The sequence below is a fragment of the Telopea speciosissima genome, chromosome 10 (genome assembly GCF_018873765.1).
Source record: "Telopea speciosissima isolate NSW1024214 ecotype Mountain lineage chromosome 10, Tspe_v1, whole genome shotgun sequence".
Taxonomy (NCBI): domain Eukaryota; kingdom Viridiplantae; phylum Streptophyta; class Magnoliopsida; order Proteales; family Proteaceae; genus Telopea; species Telopea speciosissima.
Window position 1 is genome coordinate 5,605,995 of NC_057925.1, and position 27,947 is coordinate 5,633,941.

Here is a 27,947-nt window from a genome sequence, read left to right on the forward strand (position 1 = left end):
TGTCAACCCAGCTTTGCCAGCAATGCCAAATTCTGAGTACGAAGGTCGCGAATCCCAAACCTACCCTCCAACTTTGGCAAACGGAGACAATTCCAGGCAACCCAATGGATTTTTCTCTCATCCTTCTTCTGCCCTCATAAAAATCTACAACCCTCTTTGTTAATCTCATCTAGCATGCCATCTGGCAACTTGAAGTGAGACATAGAGTAGGTAGGGGTAGCTGTGGCAACGGCTTTCAAGAGAACCTCCCTACCAGCAGGAGACAACATCTTACTTTTCCAACCTACAATCTTGCCAAGGGTTCTATCTTTGATATCCTGGAAAGTTGCCATCTTCCCCATGCCCACAATAGAAGGGAGCCCCAAGTAGGTCCCTGGAGAAGAAATAGTATCAACCCCAATAATCCAAGAAAAAAATCGTTGAAGTCTGATAGGAGTATTTAGACTAAAGAAAGCTGAAGATTTCTGCAAGTTTATAGCTTGGCCAGATGCCTCACAGTAGAGGCTCAACAAACTCTTGAGGGACCGAAGAGAGCTTGATGAAGGCTGAATGAAGAGCAAGCTATCATCAGCAAAGAGGGAGTGAGTAATCTGTGGACTGCTTCTGCGGACCCCAATACCTCGAATGGTTTCCTGGGAAACTGCTACTGAGATAAGGGACGTGAGGCACTCAGTGCACAAAATAAATAAGCTGGGAGAAAGAGGATAGCCCTGCCTCAAACCTCTAGATGGAATCAAATAACCCTTCTGCATTCCATTAATAAAGAAGGAGTAAGAAACAGTGCTAATACTTTGCTCAATAAGCCTAATCCACTTCTCACAGAGTCTTAACTTTGACAGCATAGTAAGGAGAAACTGCCACTCAATCCTATCGTATGACTTTCGCATATCCAGCTTGAGCGCTGTCAGAAACTCCATGCCAGAGGTCCCACCTTTCATGTGGTGGAAGACCTCATGAGCAATCAGCACATTTCCAGAGATACTCCTTCCTTCTACGAAGACAGTCTGCTTAGGAGCAATGATGTGATCAAAGAACCTTCTTCAATTAAGATGCCTTCGTGGAAAGCATGGAACCCTGTGGGAGGAATGGAACCCTATAGAGTTCAAGTTCCTAGGGATGACATATTTTTGGAGCCACATGAGAAATGACATGATCTACCTTTGTTAAAAAAAAAGGTAGGTAACAACTTATTATTTTCATTAACCTTTGGTTAAAACAAGATTTTTCCTTGAGTATATATCTATATTTTACTCTGAACTTTTATAAATTAACAAATATTAAACATGTACCGTCTATTTTCCTATGTATTTTTTTATACAAAATTTTTAAATGCAGTAATGACATGCAACTACTTAAGCATTAATCTATGAAAACTATTGTACCAAAAAATGTGAATAAATTACTCCCGCCCTCCCTCAATTATGCTCGAATGACAAACCCTTCCCCCGCATATTGAGTGATAGCTCTCCCCTCCCCTGAAATCAAAAGATTCTATCAACCGTACCCATTTTGTGAAAAATCATTGTTAAGACTGGACACGTAGTTAGGCTACCTAGTCATGTGTCTGTCTCTCTCCTGACCCATGTGAAATGACTCCCTTGCCCAGCCCAGCCCAGCCCATCCCGCACTCCCAATTGGGCACAAGGTTAGGTTGTCGTCTCATAGAAGGGATGTATGAATAATTTTCTACTGAGTTGCACAATTCGTATGGTACCAGCAAAAAATAAAGAAAATGGTGCTTGCAAAGGCAGTAGGATCCAAAATGTAAATGCCAATGTGGAACCACCTTGAGGATAAAGTTGCTTCAACAGGAGGGGAATGATATGTAGCTTATTTTATGCTATGTTACTTTGGGTTGTGCCTCTTTTCTCTTTCACTTTTTTTTTTTCCCCCTCACTTTCACTTTTTAGTTTTTTACTTTTTTTGTTTGATTGGATCCATGTAGCCGACCCCTTTAAGTTGGGATAAAGCTGAGTTTGTTGTTGTTACATGGTGTCTATTGGTTGAGTCAATTACTTAGTAGTTAGCATGTGTTGTGAGTGTTTGTGGGTAAGTAGGAGTCAGTGTAGCGTATTGTAAGCTGTTGTGTGGAAATGAAGAGCTGAAATGGAAGTTATCAAGTCTCATACATATTTAAAATGCAATAGATTAAAATGGAGTTCAAGTTTTGGAATCAACAATGGCTTTCATTAGAGATTGGCTTCCCTTGAAGAAGACATTAACAAAATTATCCATTCTCATAGAAAGAAGAAATAAGCTCGTAACAGAAACCTTTCCAACACTCTATAGATTGTGCATGTTAGAAACATTTTGTTTGTAGGGAAAAGGCTGGGTATGCTGGCGGTATACGTATGCTAGCACCCTTTGTATCTATCCCTCTCTTCCCCCCTTTGATGGGTAAGGAAGTTATTTCAAAGGGTGGAAGAGAGAGATAGACACATAGGGTGCTACTTATGTTATACCACTAGCATACCCATCTCTCTCCCTAAAATTTATTTAGGGAAGAGTGAGAACAAACCTAGCACGCGAGGCAAATGGGAGCACGGGTAGAAGCATCAATAAGGGGCAAGTGGAAGAGAGCAATAGACACATAGGGTGCTAGCACATGGTATACCGCTAGCATACCCATCCCTCTCCCTAAATTTTGTTTGGGGAAAAATGAGAACGGGCCCTGCGTGGAAGCATGCATAGAAGCATCAACAAGAGGCATTTCCACCTTTCATGGAGTGGGGCGGTCATTTTGCCTTGTTCTATGTTTGACGTAGGGGCCACACGATGCATACTCCCCGAATAGAATCACTTTCCCCAAATTATTTATTTATTTTTCCAAGAGGGCATGAGGGTTCCTACCAAAAACAAAAAAGACAGGTTATGAGGGAGCATATTCTAATATAAAATGAAAAGGGATCTGGCTCTTCTCCAGAGAGGCCTAGGGAGTGCCAAGGGGCATCCAAGTGCTGGGCTGTACCGCGCACATCTCGGTGCTTGCCCAATGAACCATCAGAATGTGTGTGACATAGCCCAACAGCTGGATGACCCCGGGGCAGGCCCTGGGCGCTGGGCTCTTGGAGAGAAGCTCAATCCAATGAGAAGCCGGGCTCGGGGCGCGGAGACTTGGGCATGCTTAAATATGCCTTGGAAAATTTTCCTGCAGATCCTTGTTTCTGCCATGCAATTCAATACTTGCAAATGCCGGTAAAAAATGAATTCTCAGTTACTTACAAACAGCCATAGATTGCCAACTTCGACAATATTCTCTCTTGCAAGAACAAGCGTCAGCCATACCAGGATCCTGGATTGTTGTTGTATTCAAGAGAAGCAAGACCTCAAAGGCCAAACTGTTGCAGTGAGCGATTTTTCCTTTCTTTTTTAATCTCTATCTTTTGGGTTGTCAGCATTAATTTATGAATACCGTATTCTATGGAAATGCTTCTGAAGGGAAGCCGAGAGGACCAAATGAAGTGGGTGAGCAAGCCAGTTTAGCAACTTAGCTGAAAATTGACAATTCCTAATTCAGGTGACCGTGCTATTTTGCAGGTTGTAGGGCTGGGAGTATCTGGAAGAGCCGCTGCAAGGCTTGCTCTTGCTAGAGGTGCTTCAGTCCTAGCCATTGACAGGAATGAGAATTTGGCTCCTTTGGAAGTATGTCATGATTCTTTAAGTTCAAATCGAGTTTTTTCTTTTCAAATCTGATTTTTGTTTTAAATTTCTGTGTTATTTCCGGCGATTAATGCCATACATGTTACTTCACTGCAGCATGATCCTCTATTTGAGAAACAGAATGACTTGAGAACCATTCTTGGCTATTGTGATAGAGAGCTCCTAGAGGATGTTAACAGAGTGGTAGTTTCCCCTGGGGTTCCCCTTGAAAACTATGGTATTTCCTCGTTATTGCAATCGGTAAGTCTGTCTTTTAAAATAGACACGGGGTGCTTAGTTTTGAAATACAGGAGCCAACTCATTGATATCCTAAATTATCTAAATTAATTGTTCCTTTTTTTGTTTTTTGTTTTGCATAGTCCAATTGTTCTTTTTAAATGCTGTCATGTATAATTTTGTAAAATATACATATTTTTACTGAAATGCTTCATGTTTTGCGAATCCATAACTACGTACAGAACTACAGACTTATGATGCATTGTTTAAATGCAGGGAAGATGGGTAATGTCTGAACTGGATTTTGCAGCAGAAGCACTTCCCCGTAGCATCAAGGTTTTAGCAGTGACAGGGACCAATGGAAAATCAACTGTCACTACTTTTGCTGGACAGGTATCCATTTTATTTTTGAGATTTTAAAATTTGTTGTTTTATGTTGTACTTGGGACTAATAGACAAGAATGTCCAATCTGCTGTTGAATGATAAGAAGCTATTCTATTACAAAATGAAATGAACAAAAGATTAAGTTGCAATTGCAGAAATCTGCACTTATGCTTATGAATTAAAGGGATGCAACCACAATTTTATTGAAGCAACCAGTGCTTAAAGATGAAAGATGCTTAAAAGATGCCCCTAACTTGGGCTGACTTCAGAGGATACTGCTAATAAATATAACACATGGGTGAACATCTGACAATTATCTCATATACTTACGCACCTATGCAGAAAAATAAAGAAAAGGAACAGATTATCTCATGAGAGAAATTTAATCTGACCTGCAAGTTATGACAATATATTTTACTTTTTTACAGCTGCCATGTGAATTGTCATTATGCTTCTATTAATTTACATATTGTCTAACTTGAACTATTTTGGATGCAGATGCTTTCTCATTTGGGTGTCAAGGCATTTGTTGGAGGAAACCTTGGAAACCCGCTTTCAGAGGCTGCTATTCAATGCTTAACATCATCCTCTATGGATCCTAAGTTTCAGGCAAGTTTTTGTTGTTTGTGTGATTTTGTCTGTTGATACAACAACAACAACTCAGCCTTATCCCAACTAAATGGGTTCGGTTACAAGTATCCTTGCCCTTCAATGAGTTCTGTTCGAGGTCACACTTGATACAAGGCCTAAGCTATGCATGTCTTTCCTCCACTTCTCCTAAGGTCATTTTAGGTCTGCCCCTGACTCTTTTATTTCCTTCAATTTGAATCAAATTACTCCTCCATACTGGAGCATCCGAAGGCCTTCGTTGAACATGGTCATACCACCTCAAACGACTTTCTCGTAGCTTATCATGTATTGGAGCTACTCCTAAATCAGCTCTAATATGGTCATTCATTATTTTATCCTTCCTAGTTTTGCCACTCATCCATCTTAACATCCTCATCTCCGCTACACTGAGTTTATCTATAAGATACTTCTTATTTACCCAACATTCCGCAGTGTACATCATAGCCGGTCATATGAATGTCCTATAAAATTTTCCTTTAAGTTTTAAAGGAATACGTCGATTAGACAACACTCCGGACACACCTCTCTACTTCATCATTCCTATTTGAATTCTCTGTGAAACATCATCCTTTATATCACCTTCTTTATTTATGATTGGGCCTAGATACCTAAAATAATCACTTTGCGGAATCTCCCTCTCATCAATTTTCACTACCTTATTAACCGTACTAGTGTAACTCTTCATTTTACTTATCTTTAAACCCTTTGATTCCAAGGTTGATCTCCATAACTCTAACTTGGCATTAATTCTTGCTTTTTTTTCATCGACCAAAACATTATCATCAGCAAAAAACATACAACAAGGAACCTCATCTTGAATGTCTCTAGTTAAATCATTCATGATAAGCGCAAGCAAATAAAGTCTTAAAGCCGATCCTTGATGTAACTCAATTGTAATTGGGAATTCACTACCTTGGCCTCCCTCAGTTCTTACACTTGTCACCACACCATCATACATATATTTAATTATGTCCACATATTTACTTGAAACACTTCTCTTCTCTAGTACTTGCCATACTTTCTAGGGACCCTGTCATAAGCTTTTCTAGGTCAATAAACCATATGGAGATCCTTCTTGCAATCTCTAAATCTTTCCATAAGTCTCCTAAGTAAGTAAATCGTGGATCTTCTTGGCATAAACCAAATTGGTTTTCCGTAATAGTAGTTTCTTGTCTCAGGTGGGTTTCAATATCCCTCTACCATATTTTCATGGTATGACTCATTAGTTTCATGTCTCTATAGTTATTGCAGCTCTGAATACACCTTTATTTTTATAAATCAGAACCACAATGCTTTCTCCTCCATTCATCTGGCATTTTCCTTGTGCTCATAATCTTATTAAACAGCTTGGTTAGCCAAGATAAACCACAGATTCCTAAGCTCTTCCACACTTCTATTGGGACCTCATCTGGGCCTTGTGCCTTGTCTACTTTCATCCTCCTTAAAGCTTCATTTACTTCAGACACCCTAATTTTTCGTATATATTTACGACATGTGGTGTCTTGATGGGTAATGCAATCTTCCGAAACACTATTACTCGAAGTGTCTTCATTTAGTAGGCTGCAAAAATAACCTTCCCATCTCTTCTTAATGTCCTCATCCCTTATTAGTACTTTACCATCTTCACTTTTAATACATCTAACATTGCCTGTTGATACTTTCATTAAATTTTTTACTATATCTACCGAATTGCTGAATTTTCTACTTAAACATTTTTCATTTCTCTTTAATTGCTGAATTTTCTGCTTAAACATTTTTCATTTCTCTTTAATTAAGCTGTGCTGCCACCTTTTATTTGGTGATGCTCCTAGGCATTCCAGTCTTTAATGGCTGACTTTTTATTTTTGTTGTCCCTTAATTGTGATAATTTATTTTATGTTTTAAGGTCCATATAATTACTTTTTTTACCCATGGAAAATTTCTTCATCGACATATTTAAAGGTTGCTGTGGTGGAGGTTAGCAGCTATCAAATGGAAATTCCAAATACGTACTTCTGTCCGTCAGTAAGTGGATTACAGAAGATAGTCGTGCTGATGTAGTTATTCTCTCTCTCTGTAACATCTTCCATTTGGTTCATTTTTAGGTTGGTGTGGTTCTAAACCTTACTCCTGACCATTTAGAGAGGCACAGGACAATGAAGAAGTATGCCACTGCAAAATGCCGCTTGTTCTCTCACATGAACAACGAGAAGCTCGCTGTTATTCCAATTGGTACGAGCTTTTCTGTTAGTAGGTTTTAAATCCTTTATTTTGTTTCAGTTTGCAAGGCGTTTCACTGATGTGTCTGAGAAAAAACTGTTGCTTAAATGGTTCTATTTATTTGAAGTCTTGTACTTGTCCTAAAAGCATTTTGGTTTCTAATGCGTCTGAAACTTATTACATGACAACTAAGGAATAACCAAGTGTTTTACCCATGTCAGCACGAACAGACATGTTGATAAGATCAACTCTTTAAATCCATTTATAGATGTGAGAGACACAGTCGTTTTTTGATATTGAAGGCTCCCTTGCTGTGTCACTTTTCAGAATACTCAAACTCACTAGTTTACATGTGACTTTCAGTGCAACTCTAGGCTGGGATATTGTTTGACATCTAATATACAGAACTGTTCAGGAAATGAGCATTTGAATGAAGCTTTCAAAGATCATGTGAACAAATGTAATCTTGCTTGGATAGGGGACTTTCCTGGTGTGAAAGTAAGAAGGAATTCCTTCTCTTTTTATAATGTTTTGCATTGTTGATCAGATTTCATTACTTGAAAAATAGTTTTTGAGAGTAGTAACTTCTGTTAGACAGATTGACTTGGAAGCAAAGATTGCATATTTGAAAATTCCCAGTACTGGGGTTGTTACCCAGCTACAGCTTGGAGCAATGAAAGCAATGGGGACACACAACAATCATAATGCTGCAGTTGCAGCATTTTCTATTCTTGGATTAGATGTTGGAATTAATCCTGAAGCCATCAGTACAACATTAACTGCATTGAGTGCCCCACCTCACCGGATGCAAATTGGTAAGTTTAGTGCCTCTGAAGTTGTTGTCATCATCATCATCATTGTTATCATTATTGTTGTTGTTTCTGTTCATAAAAAAACTATATCTGCCATACATCTATCTAACATTCTTCCAAACCCCCCTGGTTGGTAACTCCTGAAGGCTTAGTCATTTATTCCGTAAAGATCTGCAAAGGGAAAATCTCATGCTATTCTCTTTTATATACTTGGAGTGGCAAGATATCATCTTTGTCTCTGTTGGTGTGAGCTGTGTGGGACTGAAGCAGGGAAATACTTAGAACTTTTCAATGAAACTTTGGGGGATGCCTATTTAAGCATAAATACACGTATGAATTATAAGATATAAAAAGAACCACCCAAAGTGATGGTTTGGTTTTGTACCCTATTCACCTATACAAGTTATTGTGCATGTAATCAAAATATTGACTTCAATTAAGTTATTCAAACCAATGTCTGCATTTTCATGGGCAATCAGAACCTAGTTTGTCTAACATAATAATATGGGCCTAACAAAGTCAATTCCGGTAAAAAGTCATTTGATTCTGCGAGTACTATAAACAACATTTGGTGCAGTGCATATCCTCATGGTTCAGCTGTTAACTAGTGTGGAAATAACCGAGCTCAGCCAAGTCTATCACCTAGTTACACATAAGCCATGTCAACTACTTATAACATCCAATGCTAGAGAGATGGTGATAACAAGTAGCACATTGGTCTACTTGGGGTAAACAAATGCTGGTACTTGATCAGTACAAGTTCAGCCTGCGATGAGTAGGATGTCTACTTAGGTAGCTCATTCAGATACTGCTTCCAACTTATTCAGAGGCATTCGTACTGATTGTCTTCATCAAGATTGGCATCCTCTTCTGTTCTTTTGCTCTGTGCCTCTACTAATCATTGTCCTATCTTCTTCCTTCTGCCAATTGGAGTGGAAATACTTATGCTCCCGGTAATCAAGGGCCCTCTGGGATTTGTGCTGCAGTTTGGATTGAAATGTATTGCACTAAGATCTTGTGGGGGGAAGGGGACTCCATGAGCTCAGAGTTTTCAATCTTTTTGATTGTGGTATCTTAGAGCAAGATTCAGACAAGTAAATGTGTAGATGATTCTTCCAATGTATTGGATGGATTGGGAGAGAGGTTTCAGGTTCTTGGCACTTTTTGTATCTCATGAGAAATTCTAGATGCCGAGGTCTATTTCTAACACCATGTATCTCATTCTAATGGGATCCCATATTTGCAAACACGGTGGTTGATGATTTTGCAAGCAAGCGTTAATGCGGTAAGGATATGTAATAGGCAATCTATCCCATTACAATACTTTCCGCTACCTTCTTTCTTTCAGGTTGAGAGTGGCCACTGGCCATCTAATAATTGATTGGGCCCTGTACATAACTGTCATCTTTTCCTCCTTGCAATAAATTCCTTAGTTTTTTTTTTTTTTTTTTTTTTGGATGAGAATAAAAAGATATATTACCTAAAGAAAAGAGTACATCTAGATAGCCTTGGGTTCACCACTGGTTTGAATCCAAACTCAAGATCTTGGAAGAGATTCATAGCCTTGACAGGATTGAGGCAAGTAGAGTGCATGGATAAAGATGACAGTTAAAGTCAAACAATCTTTAAGTTTGCAATTGATGAGGAAGGGGAAGTATCAATTGGGGACAAAAATCTAACTGAAGTGAGTCAAATATGGTGATGGGACCATGAGGTTTTCTCCATCTGGTTGCTAAGGGAGGAGGGGAATTTCATCTCCAAGGCACGCATTTGAGGTAAGTGGTTAATGTTCCTGGGGAAGTGAAAAAAGAACTTGTCAATTGGACATTAAGTGTTAGCCTACTTTGACAGAGGATTAAATTTCATTGATGTATAGTTTGTCTCATACAGATCAGGATGGCTATTTTGTCCTTTGAGAATATGAGGCTTTACACCCCTAATTTTCTTTGTCAGCCCTTTTTTCCCCCCACAAGAATGCATAGTTTGAGAACTCGCCGAGTTTCTCGGTTTTTGGAAAAGCCGAGACAATACTGCCTGCGAGTCTCAAAAGTGCAATATCTCGGCGAGATCTTGGTGAGATCTCGGATCTCGGTTTCGACCCATTTTTTTAACCCACCTACCACTTAAATACCTCACCTAACTCGACAGAACTCGATATATCTCGGCGAGATCTTGGATCTCGGGTTGACCCAAAGTTGAGGCTTCGAGTTGGAAAAAAAAATGCACCAACTCGGCGAGATCTCGACTCGTCTCTGTTTTTCCAAGAGCCGAGTTGGTACCGAGACCCGAGTTTTAGTACCTTGCAAGAATATTTTCACTTCTTGAAACACAAACTTTATAAATGTTTCTTGGGTGACTTCAGAGAGGCATTATTAGCTATGACTATGAGAACATCCTTATCCCTAGAGAGGCTGCTGCTTCGAACTTAAATATTTGTATCCAATTAGTTTCATTAGAACCGTCACAAGATTATCTCAGAAGTCTTTTTCTTGCCATGAGGATGCAGTCCTTAATGTTGGTTTCCTGGCCCTTATGAGCTGAGAGGTAGACAAAATCATCATGCAATTCTCATTGATAGTGTAGAGGGTAGGACTTAGGGCTTACCAGGGTTTTATAAAATTGGCTTGTAAAAAATCCCACGATCAGATTAATTTGGCAATTTCTTATCTTTAAGCCGTCTTTTAGAAGTTCTGGACAATGGTGGAGGGAATGGATCAAGGATGTGTTTGTTCAGCTTATTGTGTCAAGGTTCACTTTTCCATGTATTTAGTGTTTTGAGGCTCTTTCAATAACATCCTGAAGAAGACTGACTTTGAATAGAGTTGAATGGTAAAACAGTATTCTCATTGTTGACCTCATTTAGTTGAGATAAGGCTTAGCAGAGTCAAGTTGAATTTATTTTGTTGATCATTTCGAGTGTTATTGTGAGAAGAACTAGATGAGTATCTCTGACTTCCAATACGTGGTTGACACCATTTTGTTCTTGGATGAACATGAGGGGTGCAAGGAATAACCAATTACAGTTGGGTTACATCAAGGTTAATCCCTAAGCCCTTATTTGTTTGCGCTTATCATGGATGAATTAACCAAGAACATCCAAGACGAGGTATTGTGGTGTATGCTCTTTGCCGATGATATTGTTTTGGTGGATGAGACAAAAGCAGGGATAAATGCTGAGTTAGAGTTGTGGAAATCAATCTTGGAAACAAAAGCTTTAAGATTAGTAGATCAAAGACGGAGTATATGATGTGTAACTTTAGTCACACTATGAGGGATGATGATGACATAGTGAAAATTGAGGAGAGAGAGATACTACCAAGTGACTATTTCAGATATCTGGGGCCTATCATACACAAAGAAGGTGACATAGATGATGATGTTTCACAAAGAATTAAAGTGGGATGGATGAAGTGGAGAGGTGCGACTGACACATTCCTTTAAAGCTTAAAGGAAAGTTTTACAGGACTGTTGTCCGACCTGCTATGATGTATGAGGAAGAATGTTGGGCAGTTAAGAAGTGCCATATAGTGAAGTTATGTGTTGTGTAGAGATGAGGATGTTAAGATGGATGTGCGGCAAAACTAGGAAGGATAAAGTGAGGAACGAACGTATTAGAGCTGATGTGGGAGTTGCCCCGATCAGCAACAAGCTCCGAGAATGTCGTCTGAGGTGGTTTGGCCATGTGCAACGGAGGCCTGGGGATGCCCCAGTAAGGAGGAGTGATCTGATTCCGATTGAGCTAAAAGAGCTAGAGGTAGGCCTAATATGACTATAGGTGAGGTTGTGAAGAATGACATGCATAGTCTGGTCTTGTGCCAAGTTTGACCTCAGATAGAGCCTATTTTGGAGGGCAAGGATCCGCGTTGTCGACACCATGTAGCTGAGATTTACCTGGGCTATTCTCTTTCCTCTTACTTTCTTTTTACATTTATCACTTTTCTTATCTCATTTCTTCATTTTTATTCTTCATCCCTCTTACTTCCTTTCCCTACTTTGTTTTGAAAGGATCCATGTAGCCGACCCCATTTGGTTGGGATAGGGCTGAGTTGTTGTTGTATGAACATGAGGGGTGCAAGACAAATATAAAATGTATCTTCAATTGCTTTAAAGTAGTTTCAAGCGTTAAGGATGGTTGGTAAAAGTATGTAAAGGATCAATGTGTGAACCTTTGATGACATTTGTAGTATCTTTATGTTTGAGACATTGGTGTCAATGTCTAATTGATTTATTGAATTGGCCTACCCAGTTGGTGCTATAACTTTGAAGATCAGTGGTTTGGTACCTGAACACTTCAAAATGAAGCCATGTTAAGGTTGTCAAAACCTAAATCGAACTGGTAAAACCGTCCCGTCCCGCTTGAACCCGATCCAAACCGAAATGAGGACTTATTGGTTCGGCTTCGGTTTTCGAGTTAGAACATATTTCAGTTTCGGCTCGGTTCGGGCTAAACTGACGGGCCACCGAGGCCTGCCCGATAGGACCGAACCTGAACCGAATACTAAAGCCAACCCCCAAACCTTAAAACTCTACCTTACCCTTCCCAAAACCAGCCTATACCCGGGTTTTAAACCGAACCGAACCGAATTGAAACCGATAGCACAAATGAACCAAATCCGAGTCCAACCCGAACCGAAACCAAAAAGTCCTTATTGGTTCGGTTTCGGTTTCCCTAAAACCCACACCGAAAATGAAAAAACTGAACCAAACTGCCCGATTGACACCCTTAAGCCACGTGGAGTGTTAATTTATAATATTAAAAATAATTAAAAAACCCCTCCTATTCTAAACATAATATGTAAAGGAAACACAAATAGTACAATTACATGCACATAAATAATTTATCTCCTTTGTAACACTTTCAGAATTTACCCCAAGGGGGTAGCTCAGTTGGCATGACCTTGCTTCAAAATTAAGAGGTCATGAGTTCAATTCTCCTTGGGGCCTACCTAAAAAAAAGAGCGTACCTAGTGCACAAGGCTCCCGTCACTGCGGGGTCTGGGGAGGGTCATATTGTACGCAGCCTACCCCCCGCTTTGGGGAGAGGCTGTTTCCCGACTCAAACCCGCGACCACTAGGTTGCAATGGAGCAGCCTTACCGTTGCGCCGAGACCCACCCTCACTCCGTGGGGCCTACCTATCGGTGGAAGAAAACACTTACAGAATTTTGTATGTGAGACCAACCCTGAAGTAAATATAATATGTGAAGACAACACGGATTAGTTGGTGAACATGAGTATGTTTAAATAACTCGGTTCATGATATTAACAGAATTATTTATATCAGTACATGGTTCAGAAAAAAATTTAATCTATCTAAAAATAAAATTATGTATACTGCCAGAGTCCCCAATCCTATTTTAGGGATTTTCCAAGTCTAACTTTTATGTTGTTACATTTTTACACCTGCTCCCATAGCCATGTGAGGTAGTAGTTTGGTTGCTAACTGATGTCCCTATGTTATGGCATTACTATTAATTAGAATCATTATGCCATTCCCTAAATTATCTAATATGTAATAGTGAATTGAGGGCTTAGAATGTCCTGTCCATTGGGACAGAAGCCACAGTGTTTCAGAATCAAACAACTTTGATAGAGCCAAGTCGGGGCCAACCGTGTCTTTAGCGCATACTTTGTAAGTGCCTTTTTGATACTTCATGTTAGATATATGGGCCAGAATACCGTGGGGGTATTCTGGACTTTTTCCCTTTATTATTTTGTTAGTTTCTTGCGTGTGGTTTAGTCCCACATTGCTCATGTAATTGCGTTCATTCTTTCATTATAGTTATAAATACATATGTGCTTGGGATGAATTGATCATCCAAGCATCGAGTTCTAATTCTGATCCCCTTAACACTTCAGAACATGTGTCGCTATTAAGAAAAATGACAAAGGAAAATACTAGACAATTACCTGGAAAATTTTAAGTTGCTTCTTACACACTTAGGTTTGATGCCTTTAATCCTTTCATTACCTAAAGTGGTCTTTAAGCTGGTCTAAAAAAATAAAGATGCTAACCATTATGATAAGATACCTTAGGTGCACTGGACAACTTCTAAGCTGAAGTATTAACAATATTTAGATGAATAATTTACAGTTGTATTTGAATCTGAATTTTTGACCATGATATGCAAACACATCAAAATGTTTCAACTTGTTTTAAAGTTCCGAAATATGTTTGTCAAGTGCTAAAACTGAATTCAGACCTTGATATGTGCAAACCGCAAAATTGCCATTTGTTGTGAAGGAAACATGTGGTCGTAGAGTGTTACAATTGCCAATTGGAAGCACGAGATCCTAAAATATCCATCCTTTTGTAGAAACTCTGACCATCAAATGAAATGTGAATAACCTGTCCTCCTCTCATATGTAATCTCTGCCTCCAGCGAAACTTAATTTTGGGATGATCCCACGGGGGGAGGGGGAGAGAGGATGTTCTATGAGCTTCTCATTAGAAAGTCAATTAATGTTGGAAGAGAAGAATTTGATACTTTGACCTTTTGAGCATCCAATCAATTAGGGAGGGCGAACTTTGTCTTAGTTATGATGCAGAAAATAATTATTTACCTTAGCATCTACTTACTGTTTGTTCTCTGATAGATTCCTTGTTGAATGTATTAAAAAGTTTAGAACTATCAATGCAGTACATAGAGATTCTCGTGGAGTAACATGGGTAGATGACAGCAAAGCTACAAATGTCGAAGCGACTTATGCTGGACTGATGGGTCTGAGAGAGCAGAAGTCTGTGGTTCTACTTGGTGGTCTAGCAAAGGTAATATTACTTCCTGTAATTTGTCATCATTTTCATCATTGTGGTTATCTTTTTTACTTTATGATTACAAAAAAAAAAGCAGATAACTTAACACTTGTTGGAGAATATGTCTGATTTATGTTATTATATATGCTGGTTGGTAGAAATATAGTGATGCAATTGTACTTCCATGGCTGGACTGACCTGAGCCAGTCTAGACACCGAGACCATAAAAAACTGGATCCAAACCTGAATTTTGGTCCAATGGGGGTATTTAAGGATTTATTTGCTGGGGTTATATTTGTACCTTGATAATTATTATTATTTTAATTTTGATATCTGTTGATATTAGAAGTTAGAGTCCCAAGTTGACTTTAAGTGCTGTCTTATGATACAGTTAGGAGTCTTTCCTTTTTTCCCCCCTCTTTATATATGTAAGCGCCCCCATCGAGATAGAATTAAGTTGAGTAATTGAATGAAATATTGAGTTGAGTTTTCCTCTCACAGTTGTGGAGCTGCAGGTCTGTTATCAGATCTGGTCAACATCTCCTATTCTTTCTCTTCTGTTCTTCTTCTTCCTCTTCTTTTCTTCTTGATTTTTCTCTAATGTTCTGCTTATTCTAATTTCTCATTCTTCATATACTTCCCTCATTATCATCTTAAATTCTCCGTTTTTGCTGGCTATACTCATAGAACTAAAACTCGCGAGATCTCGACCGAGATCTTGGTTTTCCAAGGGGTTGAGATGAGACTTAATACGAGTTCTAAAAGTGCAATATCTCGGTCGAGATCTCGGGTAACTCGAGATCTTGGGTCGACCCAGATCTCGATCCATCTTATCCTTTAAAAGTATCGTGACTCGACAGAACTCGAGATATCTCGATCGAGTTCTGTCCAGAACCTCTTTTCTTCCCCTGTGAAGGCTGTGAGCTCATTTTACCTCCGGATTTCAACGTACAACCTGCCGGAGAGTTGATTCAGCTACACAATTGAAGGATTCAGCTACAAAATTGAAGGATTCATCTCAAATTTGAAGCAGTTTTCAAAGGTGTTAGTAAATCAGATCTTGTAATCAGATCAGAGAACAAAGAAAAAGAAGAAAAAGGGAGAGAAGAGAAGAGGAGAGAAGAGCCACGCAAGTCCAAAGAGAGGAGAGGACCTGCGGACAAAATAGAATAGACTGCCGCAGGTCTTCTCCCTATATAATTATATTAGAATCAATAAAATATTAAAATAACAAAAGGACAATTATGCCCTTACATAAACGACTTAACAGAGAACAGAAATAAACATAAAACCAAGGATTGTTTTGCCCCTATAGCAACATATTTCAACACTCCCCCTCAAGTTGGAGCATATATATCATCGATGCTTAGCTTGTTACAACATGACCGAAAACCAGGAGCAAGCAAAGACTTGGTGAACACATCAGCAATCTAATCAGACGAAGAGACAAAAGGAGTCTCAACAAGCTTCTTCAAGATGGCGCTGCGAACAAAGTGACAATCCACCTCTATATGCTTAGTCCTCTCATGAAAGACGGGATTACTAGCAATATAGATGGCTGCCTGGTTGACATAAAACATCTTCATAGGGGTTGGAACGGGAAACCCCATCTCAAGAAGGAGAGATCTAATCCACATCAACTCTGTAGTAGTATGAGCCATGGCCCTATACTCCGCTTCAGCACTAGACCTGGCAACAGTGGTTTGTTTCTTGCTTCGCCACGTAACCAGGTTTCCTCCAACAAAGGTACAATACCCCGTAGTAGACCAACGGTCACTAGCCGAACCTGCCCAATCTGCATCAGAATAGGCAACAAGCTCCATATGTCTATTTGGATGATAAATCAGTCCCTTCCCAGGGGCTCCCTTCAAGTATCGAAGAACTAGAACTGTTGCATCCTAGTGAGACTTACACGGGGATTGCATAAATTGACTGAGAACCCCAACAACATAGGATATGTCTGGCCTAGTGACTGTCAAATATAGCAACTTTCCAATCAAACTTCTGTAGGCATGTACATCGTTAAGACCCTCACCATCATCAGAACCAAACTTGTGATTAGGATCCATAGGAGTGTCTACTGGCTTTGCAGCAAGCATACCAGTTTCGGTCAGGAGATCTAAAATAAATTTCCTTTGGGACAAGCTAATTCCCTTTTTACTTCGGATAACCTCAATCCCAAGGAGGTAGTGAAGCTGGCCCAAGTCTTTAGTTTGAAAATGCTGCTGTAAGTAACTTTTCACCTCCTTGATCCCACTTTCATCATTTCTTGACATAATGATATCATCAACATAAACCACCAGAACCACCAACTTCTCTCCTTGGCGGCGAACAAACCCAGAATGGTCTGAGAAGCACTGAGTAAAACCAAAATCAATCACAACAGAGCTAAACTTCTCGAACCATGCTGGGGGGACTATTTCAGCCTATAAATAGCCTTGTGTTGCCTGCACACACGTCTACTAATCTCCCCCTGAGCAACATAACCTGGAGGTTGGTCCATATAGACCTCTTCAAGCAGATCACCATAAAGGAAAGCATTTTTTATGTCCAATTGGTATAAAGGCCAATAAAAATTCACAGCAAGACTGCAAGAGAAATAGTAATACAAACAGAGTTCAGTCTAGCCACAAGAGAGAAGGTCTCAAAATAATCAACACCATAGGTCTGGGTGTACCCCTTAGCAACCAGACGGGCTTTAAGCCGCTCAACAGACCCATCAAAATGATACTTAATAGTGTACACCCATCGACACTTGACTAGATCTTTACCAGGAGGTAAATCCACCAACTCCCATGTATGCCGAGTCAGTAAGGCATCCATTTCTACATCCATGGCATTCTTCCAAGCAAGGATAGTAAGAGCCTCAGTGTGAGTGCGAGGCACAGTATAAGAAGACAAGGAAGTAGAAAGACTATAAGGACAAGATGGAAGATGGGACAAGGAGACAAATTTCTCAATGGGATAGGCAACTAAAGACTTTTGAGTACAAAAACGTTTACCTTTCCAAGTGGCAATTGGTAAGTCATCAGGACTTGGAGCAGCTGGGAGGACAGGAAGAGTAGGTAAGGTCGGATCTTCACCAGAGGAAGGTACAGGAAGCGATGCGGAAGGGCCAGTCTGATCTGAATAAAGCTTCCCAATGTGCCTCTTGCGCCGGTACACCTGTAGTGGAGGAGAAGACAAAGGAACAATGGTGGGAATGGGAGGAGGGTCAGACATAGCTAATGGGTCACTAGACACGGTAGGCTGATCCAAAAAATAGGATGTACCTTCAAAGAAGGTGACATCAGCACTGACAAACTGTCTTCTAGTAAGAGGGTCATAACACTTATATCCCTTCTGGGTCCTAGAGTAACCCAAGAAGATACACTTGGTTGACCGAGGGTCCAATTTATCACCATGGAGATGGTGATTATGAACAAAACAGACACACCTAAACACACGAGGTGGCAAGGTAAAACTCGAAACATCTGGAAACAAAACAGAGAAGGGAGACTTGTCACCAAGAACAGATAATGACATTCGGTTAATACAAAAACAAGCAGTAAGAACTGCATCACGCCAAAAATGTTTGGGCACCTGCATATGCAACATGAGGGCCCGGGCAACTTCAAGTGTGTGCCTATTTTCCGCTCGGCTACCCCACTTTGTTGAGGAGTATAGGAGAAACTAGTTTGATGAATTATTCCATTAGTAACAAAAAAAAGGATACCTTAGATTGAACAAATTCCAAAGCATTATTAGACTGAAATTTTTTTATAGAAGCATTAAACTGAGGAAAAACTATCTGTAACCTAGATAAAGATAAATGGCCTAGCCCACAATACCATCGAAAAGGGGACTATCCATCAATAGTAGTAGTTGGAGCTAAAGCAGAAGGGGTAGCACCACTCAGATAATATAGCCCATCTTTTTCACACCCTCCATCAATCGTCTTCCTCGTGTGAAGATCCTGAAAAACACAGTAAGAAGGGAAAAAGGTCACAGGACAATGCAAATTCTTTGTAAGTTGACTCACAGAAAGAAGGCTTAAAGGAAATTGGGGAACATGTAAAACGGAAGAAAGGGAAATATTAGTGTTGGAATATGTACATCAGAATACCATGGGGGTATTCTGGTCTTTTGGGTGTTTTATTTATTCTTTATTTATGTATTTATGAGCAAGGGTAGAAATGTAATTAGGGTTGTGACTGTTCATGTGAACAGTGTTTCCCCTTGTAATCTCTTTTATTATTATAAATAGAGAGCTTGACTGATCTCATTGATCATTCAAGACATTCTCCCATTCTCGGTTCTGCTAACATGGCATCAGAGCCAATTCTCTGATCTAGGTTAGAAAAAAACCTTCTTTTCTTCCATCACCTTCTCCCACCTTTCTCTCTCTCTCTCTCTCTCTCTCGGCTTCTCCTTCTTCTGTTTTTTCTTCTTCTCATCCTTGTAAGGGGGCAGCACTAATGAGGAAAAACCTAATCCAATGATTTAGTTGCTGCCCTCCTCCCAATCTGTTTTTTTTTTTTTCATAACCTAAATTCTAATCGATACTGTTGGAACCATACCTGCGACATTGGAGCTTTCCAGAATTTTGAAGATCAGATTCCTCACATGAAGGCTGATCCTCCATTGTTGGAGCTCCCTCTGCTTTCTTTTCCAGCACCTATCTACCTCTTTTATCTACTACACTCTCTTTTCTTTTCCAGCTTGATTCACCCAATCGATCTCACCTTTTTAGGGTTTTTCAAAACCCTGACTCCAATCGATTTTAGGATTCCTCCTTCCAGTTGATGCTGATTTTTTCTGGGTTGTTTTCCTCCAATACAAGGACCACTTGACCTCAATATTGCACCTTTTCAAGTTTTTTTTAAGACCCCTACCCCAACCGATCTCTACTTTTCAGGGTTTTCCAAAACCCTGACACAAATCGATTTTTTGGGATAGGGATGAGCTGCTATAGTGCTTTGGAGGTGGTTCTAACATTAAAAGAGACACTCTAATTCATCAATTCATGGCTTGAAGAAGGTCTATTTACTGCGATAGCTGCTGCCCTACTTTTCTGCAAATTTTTTGGTGTCTCTCCCTCTTGAAGACCAAGTCTCATTCTAATTGGAGATTGGTTGTTCGCATTGGAGGTCCCATTCAAGCAGTACTAATCAGCATCTATTGCAAGTCTACATCAGCAATTGAAGCCCCCTTTCCCTATATCGATCTCAATTTCAGGGTTTTCCAAAACCCTCCTTAGGGTTAGGGCTGTCCTATCAAGCTGATTTTTTGAGGGGAGTCTTATACATACCGGAGGAGTGTTCGACCCAAATTTCAGCATTATCCTTGGAGTATTTTTTGAACAAATTCAGGTTTCTTTCTTAGGATCGATTTCTCCAACTATCAACCTATTTTTATTTGGTTCTTCTGTGACTGGCTGCATCATTTCCTATTGGATCTGCTGAGTTATTGTCTTCTACTTGCTGGTTCTATTGAGCTTTACTACATCCCTTACTGGTTCTGTTGATTGGCTTCTGTAAGCATGACTGGTTAACTTGTTACTACTGCCTTTATGAGGACTACTGCTGCCCTGGTTTTGAGACTGAGTATCCTACTATTGGAGATCGAAGTTCTTTTACATTGTTGAAGAGTTGAATCTACTACCTTGGAGATCAGTTTATTTGGGATAACAACAGTGTGTTCATGGTTATTGGTTGCGACTATGAATCTATTCAGTTGTGTGAAGCTTTTCTACTGGTTCATATCCAGCTTACTTTGAGAACTTGATCCAAGCATTGTTCTCTAATTCAGATCTGGTCCAAGTTTTTCTAGAAGCTTATTACATCAATTCTGCCCAGATATCTTCATCAGTTCTATTAAGCATATGGGAGTTTATAGATTGGAGTTTTGCACACTGGTTCTTCCTTGTTTGAAGATTGCTCAAGCCTTGAAGATTGGAGCCTTTCCTTGCTTCAAATCAGACCTGTTTTCTTATTAGATCTGCAAATTGGAGTAGGGTGTTTCTCCCATGCAGGAGTTTCCATCCAAGAAGTTTGTTTGATCGATTGAAGAAGGTCGAAAATTGCTATGTTGCATTGTTTTTTCTCCATGATTCTTTATCCCACTGCCTTTTTCACTTACCCATCTCCCATATCGTACCTTTGGCATTTACCCATAACCACTTTGAAAGTTTATGGTATACTCTAATTTTCCATTCGTTCTTTTTTTAATTACCCATAGCACCTTTGGAAAAATTCTAGAACATCATACTTTTGCCCTATTTCTTACATCATCTTCGTTATTTGTCCACGTGTACTACTACACGTAAGGGGGGGGGGATTATGTAAAATACACCTGTAGACATTGCAGAACGCAGAACTTGTAGGAACATTGGTGCAAAACATAGAAGATTAGTGTTTCTCCACCATTGCCATTGGGTATTCTTTGTTGTTGGGTTGAGTTTGCCGTAAGGGGGAGATTGAAGTATTGAGAGTATTGAAGATATTTGGTTGTTGCCTGCCTATTTGAGGATTATAGTGCCTATTTGAGGATTTATAGTTGGGTTGATTCAGTTGTTTCCGCTGCTTGCTGCCCTAGTTTTTCACTTCAAGATTTTACGTCATTATGACACTCTGAGATTCATCACTGGACAGCTATTGAAGATTGGTGAAAACTTTGTTGATCAAGTCTGCCCAGGTTTTGAAGATCAATTATTTCAAGTTCTTGAAGGTTTATTTGGGAGCTTCATTCATCCGTCTATGTGTCAAGCTGGAATGGAATTTGCTACAACTCTGTTACTCCCTATTTTGTTCAAGTTGGGCATTAGTGCCGTATATGCGCCAACTTGAGGGGGCGTGTTAGAATGTTGGAGTGTTAGCATTTTTTTTTCTTATTAGTTCAAGCTAGAGCTTCTTTACTTATTTGTATACTCCAGCTTGAGGGGGAGTGTTGGAATATGTATACTAGAATACCCGGTCTTTTGGGTGTTTTGTTTATTCTTTATTTATGTATTTATGAGCAAGGGTAGAAATGTAATTAGGGTTGTGACACTGTTCACGTGAACAGTGTCGTGAATAGTGTTTCCCCTTGTAATCTCTTTTATTATTATAAATAGCGAGCTTGACTAATCTCATTGATCATTCAAGCCATTCTCCCATTCTCGGTTCTGCTAACAATTAGAATTAAGGCAAACAGTACCATGACCGGTAACATGTGTAGAGGAACCGTTGGCCACAATAACAAGAGGGGTATGAGAATCAGATGAAATAGAACTAAAAATTGATGACTCCCGGTCATATGAGCGGAAGCTCCTGAATCAATGATCCATGGTGTGGAAGGGGAAAAGAAAGCAGCAGGTGTACCTGCATGAGCCAATGTGGCAGCGGTAGTGGATGCCCTAGTAGTGGAAGTGGATGACTCTAGACTCTTGATACGACGCATGAGGTGTTGCATCTCATCACGGAGGTTGGTAGAAGAATCTCCCATGGTCGAACCAGCCTTAGCATCATTAGGAGTAACAAAATCAGAACCATCTTCTGGAGCTGCATGATTGGCCAAGTTTTGAGCCCATTCAGGTTTCCCATGCTTGGACCAACAAGTATCAACAATGTGATTTGTCTTCCCACAATAAGAGCATAACCGGGCTGCTTTATCAACATGCTGCCCACCAGAATTTCGACCACCAAAACCACATCCTCCCCCTGAACCGCGGCCTCTAATAGTAGTAGTAAAAGCTGAATTCTCCTTAGGGTTGGTTTCAGGCTTGGAACTAGGAGATACGATGCGTTGGAGTCGAGAGAAGGTATCATTCAAGGTGGGGACAGATTTATCGGCAAGTAGATGTCCCTTTACAGCTTTGAGACTAGGATTCAACCCAGCCAAAAACTTAGAGACAAAAAACTCATTCCTTTGGGCCTTCAACTTCTCAATATCAGTGGTAAGTGGCTGGAAAACATTGAGTTCTTCAACCATGCCCTTAAAGGCACTGTAGTAATTCCGGAGGGATTTGTTGGCCTGCTGAAACTGAAATAACTTCTCATAGAGCTCGAAAATCCGGGTCATACTCTTCTCTTGAGAGTATGTTTCCTTGAGGTCATCCCACACTCCCTTAACCGTGGTGTGGAACATTACATTGGCAGCAATATCCGGCTCCATTCTGTTCCATAACCAAATTAGTATGATCGCATTCTCCTTATTCCAGTTGCTGTAATCCTTGGAATCAGGTTCTAGAGGAGGAGATATAATGTAGCTAAGCTTGTCCTTAGCTATAATGTAAACACGGACAGCTTGTGCCCAAAGTAAATAATTGGAATTCCCCTTCAACTTGATAGAAGTAATCTTAACATTGACATTGCCATGAGGTGTCTTTGAATCAGCCATAGCAGACAGACTTAAAAAATCGAGTAGGACAAGCACCCAGGGCAGCAATCAAATCTGAAGTAAGGAAGTAGATTGCCGCAACCAAACCCAGCAATAACTGATCATAAAAAATATACTCGGCAGTAGGACGTGAAGTGCCAAACAGCAGCAGAATCACAAGTGAAGAAGCGCCCCCAAAAAAAATCGATCTCAGAGTTTCTGGGAGAAATCGATTGCAGAGTTGCAGCAAAGTAGAAGAGGCCTTCGATGAAGCAGTAAACTCAGTCAATCCAGGTTGTAGAGATCACCTGAAGCAGCAAACATCAGGTAGAAGCAAGGCTGAATCGAAGAACTCAAGAAAAAATCTCCCAGAAAAAAAATCGATTATTGTTAGGGTTTTTGTCCTGACATCGATTCAACAGTCTTCAAAGACAAGTAGTGTAGATCTCCAATCAGCCATTAATAATAGGTAAAACTTAGTAGAAATCACTCCATTAATCTGCAGGAAGGAGTGTTTTTAAACCATAAGAAGAGCAGCTATGGGTGGCTGCACACCACAAGGAAAACTCAAGAAAGGGGAATCAGAAGAAGATCGTGAGGAGCACTCTAATCTGATTAAAAGAGCTCTGATACAATGTTAGTAAATCAGAATCTTGTAATCAGATCAGAGAACAAAGAAAAAGACGAAAGGAGAGAAGAGCCACGCAAGTCCAAAGAGAGGAGAGGACCTGCGGACAGAATAGAATAGACTGCTGCAGGTCCGCTCCTTATATAATTATATTAGAATCAATAAAATAACAAAAGGACAATTATGCCCTTACATAAACGACTTAACAGAGAACAGAAATAAACATAAAACCAAGGACTGTTTTGCCCCTATAGCAACATATCTCAACAAAAGGTAAACAATTTTTCTCCAAATCTATATGTCAGAGGAGGGGCGTGTGCATCGTGGTGATCCTGGTGGTGGTGGTGGTGGTGGTGGTATGCAGAGTGGTGGTTATTATGATGATCGTCATGAGGGGATGCACGAGCAGCACCAGTATGAGGTGGGAACGTAGGCGGATCCTGTGCGTACACAGGTGAGTCTCAATTTATGCATACCACACAGGATCGAGACCATGGTGCCCCCGCTACGTACAAGAAAAAGAAGGGTCACAATCATTCACAGGCTCAGGATGATAACAAGAGTATGCAGACTATGCTTGCAAGTTTCGGAAGCATGAGTATAGATAGTACTAGTGAGCGTCAGTCTTGGCATTCATCTCAGCCTCATCATGACTATGATTATAACCAGGAGAGCACCGGTTCCGAATATAGTAGCTATGGTCAGTTTAGGCAGTCAACACTTGAGTTTTCGGCCCATATTCCCAGTCCCAAACCAGCCACACCCATACATGCCTCAATATGACAGTAGCAGTGGATCTCACGCCTCATGGCAACCGTCTCCCATGTACCCTAGGATAGGGGAATTGGCATATATTGATGACAACACTTATATAAATGTTGTGGCAAACTATGTGCAACACTATGACATGAGAATTCTATGTGGATAGTTTTGGGACTGAATTCATTAATCAATCACATTTTATGTAATGTAACATTGTTAAACAAATTGATTTATTGTACACTTTAACATTTCTAATGCTTATTTAAGTTGTTTTACATTAATTGAATATTTTGATTGCTTTCTATTACTAAACTATGTGTAGAGTAGGGTATTTTAGTACGTCGTCGCTTACCAACCTAGGGTCCGAAGTGAAACTCATATTTGGACTTTGTTTTTGCAAAATCCAAAATAGGTCCAAAACCCACCGAAACCAGATTTCGAGTTGGAAATGCACCAACTCGACCGAAATCTCGAGTCAACTCGGTTTTCCAAGGGGTTGAGTTCCGAGTTTTAGTTCTATGGCTATATTCTGTTTCTAGGCAGAACTGGCACCCCCCAAACATTGAGCTCAAACTCCCTGGTATTCAATCGGTTTGACCTAAAATTTTGAGGGTTAGATCACTACTTTAGGGCGATTCAAATTTTGCGGTTTCGAATGATTCTTAGCTGGGGTTCAGAGTACAGTGGGTTAGCAATCTAATCCTAAAATTTCATCTTGATTGAGTTTGATTTGGGTCTTCTCACCTGAAACCAAATCTGTTTTCCACCCCTTACTATTTGTCGAAAGGCATGGGGTGAATTTCTTTTATTATTTATAAGTAAGGCCAGAAATATTAAAATTTGCACAAAGTCCCTTTCATTCTTAATTTGTTTCTGTTTATCTCCAGTCTTTCACTGAAATTTCAAAAAAAAAAAAAAGCTCTTATTTTCAAATTCTAATTACAGTTTGGTTCTAATTCCTATTTGCTTTACTCATGAGGGTTCTGAACTGTTTCTGAATTTACGAAATTGTCACTATCCCTATTATTTAGTAATTATCACCCATAGTGGGCCCATAGCAACCTATCTTAGGGTTTTGTAACCCCAGGTTCATCATGTAGTGATGTAAAGAAAAGCCAAGCAATCAATGGCATACAGCGTTTAGGCAATCCTAGGGGTTGGAGGAGGGGAAAAATCAAGGCAACACCAACAAGACGTCAAGGTGTCTTGACAACTATGATCAATGGTCACCCCTTACCAACATCTAAAATGTTAAATAGGCTTCTCTTGTCCCAATTCCAAGCTGTGTTACCCAGATATGGTAAGAGTATGATTTGGGCACGGCATTGTATAGTTAAAATTGTTGATCACAGGTACAACTCCTATTTTGAAATGTTGGGTAACGGAAACTCAAAAGATATGATGTTTAGCATTGAGAGGTATCTAGTCTTTATGGCATGGAAACTCTTTCTTTTTATAAATGGCTTAGTTTTCTATGATAGTCGCCAGTCAGGTCACATAAAGCTAACCAGTTACTGTTATAATTTTTATGAGTAATGTCTTACACTCTTACTGCTCTGGCAGGTCCTTAACACAGAAGGATCCAATGGTTTTGAAAAGCTAGTTGAGCCTCTTAAGTGCCATAGATGTGTCATAACTGTAAGTGATACCTTCCTTTCTTGTAGCTATTCTTGCTTCATTTATCTTCCTTGATTATGAGCTTAGAAACTAATTGTATCTGTGGGATGGATGTCATAAGTTTGGATCTTCAGGGACAGAGATACAGAAGACACTTTTTGCTGGTGGTCTTAGCATTCCTTGTTTTAGGGCTAGAAGTATGGAGAATGCTGTCAACCTTGCAATGAGAATGGCAGGATATGGTTAGTCCTCTCTTACCCAAGAATATGTAACAAGAAATCTTGGAATGATTTCAATTTCAGTTGCTTTCCTTTAGTATATAGTGCAGCCAATAGTTTTTGCAGAAATGTCTAAAGGCTATAGGTGCTTGAAAGAGACTGTGATCTTGGTCTATGATTAGGAGATAATTCCCATGGGTGGTTAATATCAGCCTGAAATATCAATCAATAGGTATCACTACAACAGCAGGTACCAAATGAGGATCAGAAAAGTTCTTACAATGAGGAGTTAATCTCTATAAATTGTTTGGCTGGGTAGGTTGGGATCTATGTTTTGTATCCCAATCACCCACTGGATGCAGCTTTAAACCATGGAAGGGTCTATACTTGATTATCTATGCTGGCCCTCAGTGAACTTAATCCCCCTTTAGCTCGAAAGGGATGATCAGTCTGGTCCTTGTCTGTACTGCTGTGGTTAATTCAGATAAAGAGTAGAGGAAATGGTGAGAAACTTCCATCTTCAGCTTCACCAATCAATGGAATGCCATTAGTCTGGCCATATCTTTAGTTTATAGAGACCATCAATTCCCATTGTCTCCATTTACTAAAAGGAGCAGCAAAGTGATCTTAGTAGTTTGCAGATGGGCTGGATGCCATTAGTCTGGCCATACCTTCAGTTTATAGAGTCCATTTTCAACTGAAGGTATATTTTTATTACCAGCTGAATCATATTTTAAGAGTTTCGGATTCAATAATGCAATTTCTGTGAGGAACTGTGTAACTGCAGAAATAGTTTTTATATGCATTTGACCTTAGCTTCTTATGTTAAAAGAATGTGGATCTGGTTTTTCCTTCATGTATATTCACTGTTAACCATTCATGGGTGTGAAAAAAAGCATCTTGAGGGTAAACAGGTTAATACCTGCTGGGTCCAGTGAAATGAATTAATGTATTTACAGAAATCACCTCAAGATGCATTTTCATGCCCAAGAACTAGGCTGCAGAAGTGGCCAATCAGGAGTAACAGGAGTTCAGGATTCATATTTGAGAAATGTCTAATTTAATGACCCCGATGCTGGATATTTTATGATCTTTTAGAATTTAGTCAATTGTGAATTTGTATCTGGGTTAGGATAATGGAAACTTAAGATGTCAAGCTCATCCCATTGTTTTGACATGTATGCAGGTGATGCTATTGTTCTTAGTCCAGGTTGTGCGAGCTTTGACGAGTTTAGAAGTTTTGAGCACAGGGGGAAGGTATTTCAAGAACTGGCTTTCTCATCTCAGTAGTTCTGTCTGAGCTGAGAGCCTGAGACCACTCTCCCCTAACAAGTTTTTTGAAGAAGGTAATTTAAGTAACTGATTGTGCATTACCTGAACTTTGATAGTTGATCGAGAGAAAGAATTATAGTTCTAATCATGTTCTGTGTATTAAGATTTAAGAAATCAAGAGATTTAGCAGTTGAAATTGAAGATACGAAATCTACATCACTAATCTTGAAATCAAACAGAAATCGCATGTTTTCCAAATGCAGGGAGGTGTTCTAGTTTTTATATGTCCAGTCTTTGATCTATTATGCCGAAACTAACTTTTTATCTCAGTGTTCTGTTTGATCTAAGAGCCTGAGACCACTCACCTAACAAGTTTTTTGAAGTAGGTAATTTAAGAAACTGATTGCACATTACCCGAACATTGATAGTTGATCTAAAGAAAGAATTATATTGCTAAT

General features: G+C 39.7%; 1 protein-coding gene across 2 annotated transcripts; it reads left to right on the forward strand.

The window, feature by feature from the left end:
- The first annotated feature begins 3,181 nt into the window (after positions 1 to 3,181).
- Positions 3,182 to 27,747, forward strand: LOC122644250 (UDP-N-acetylmuramoylalanine--D-glutamate ligase-like). Of its 2 annotated transcripts, XM_043837886.1 has the most exons (13): positions 3,182 to 3,346; positions 3,538 to 3,642; positions 3,757 to 3,900; positions 4,153 to 4,269; positions 4,760 to 4,870; positions 6,833 to 6,895; positions 6,976 to 7,102; positions 7,506 to 7,588; positions 7,689 to 7,905; positions 14,543 to 14,670; positions 25,946 to 26,020; positions 26,121 to 26,241; positions 27,404 to 27,747. In XM_043837886.1, exons 1-13 carry the CDS (start codon positions 3,203 to 3,205, stop codon positions 27,505 to 27,507), a joined length of 1,539 nt encoding a protein of 512 aa, XP_043693821.1. In that variant the 5' UTR covers positions 3,182 to 3,202; the 3' UTR covers positions 27,508 to 27,747. The 2 variants fall into 2 exon arrangements, with proteins under 2 accessions (XP_043693821.1, XP_043693822.1); XM_043837887.1 differs by lacking the exons at positions 25,946 to 26,020; positions 26,121 to 26,241.
- Positions 27,748 to 27,947: the final 200 nt, after the last annotated feature.

What these genes read in the sequence shown, in the direction of transcription:
- LOC122644250 (XM_043837886.1), top strand. Translation starts at nt 3,203, where the DNA reads ATGAATTCTCAGTTACTTACAAACAGCCATAGATTGCCAACTTCGACA. An exon ending in CTATGGATCCTAAGTTTCAG is followed by an intron (nt 4,871 to 6,832) that starts GCAAGTTTTTGT and finishes ACATATTTAAAG; the next exon opens with GTTGCTGTGGTGGAGGTTAG. An exon ending in ACCTCACCGGATGCAAATTG is followed by an intron (nt 7,906 to 14,542) that starts GTAAGTTTAGTG and finishes CTATCAATGCAG; the next exon opens with TACATAGAGATTCTCGTGGA.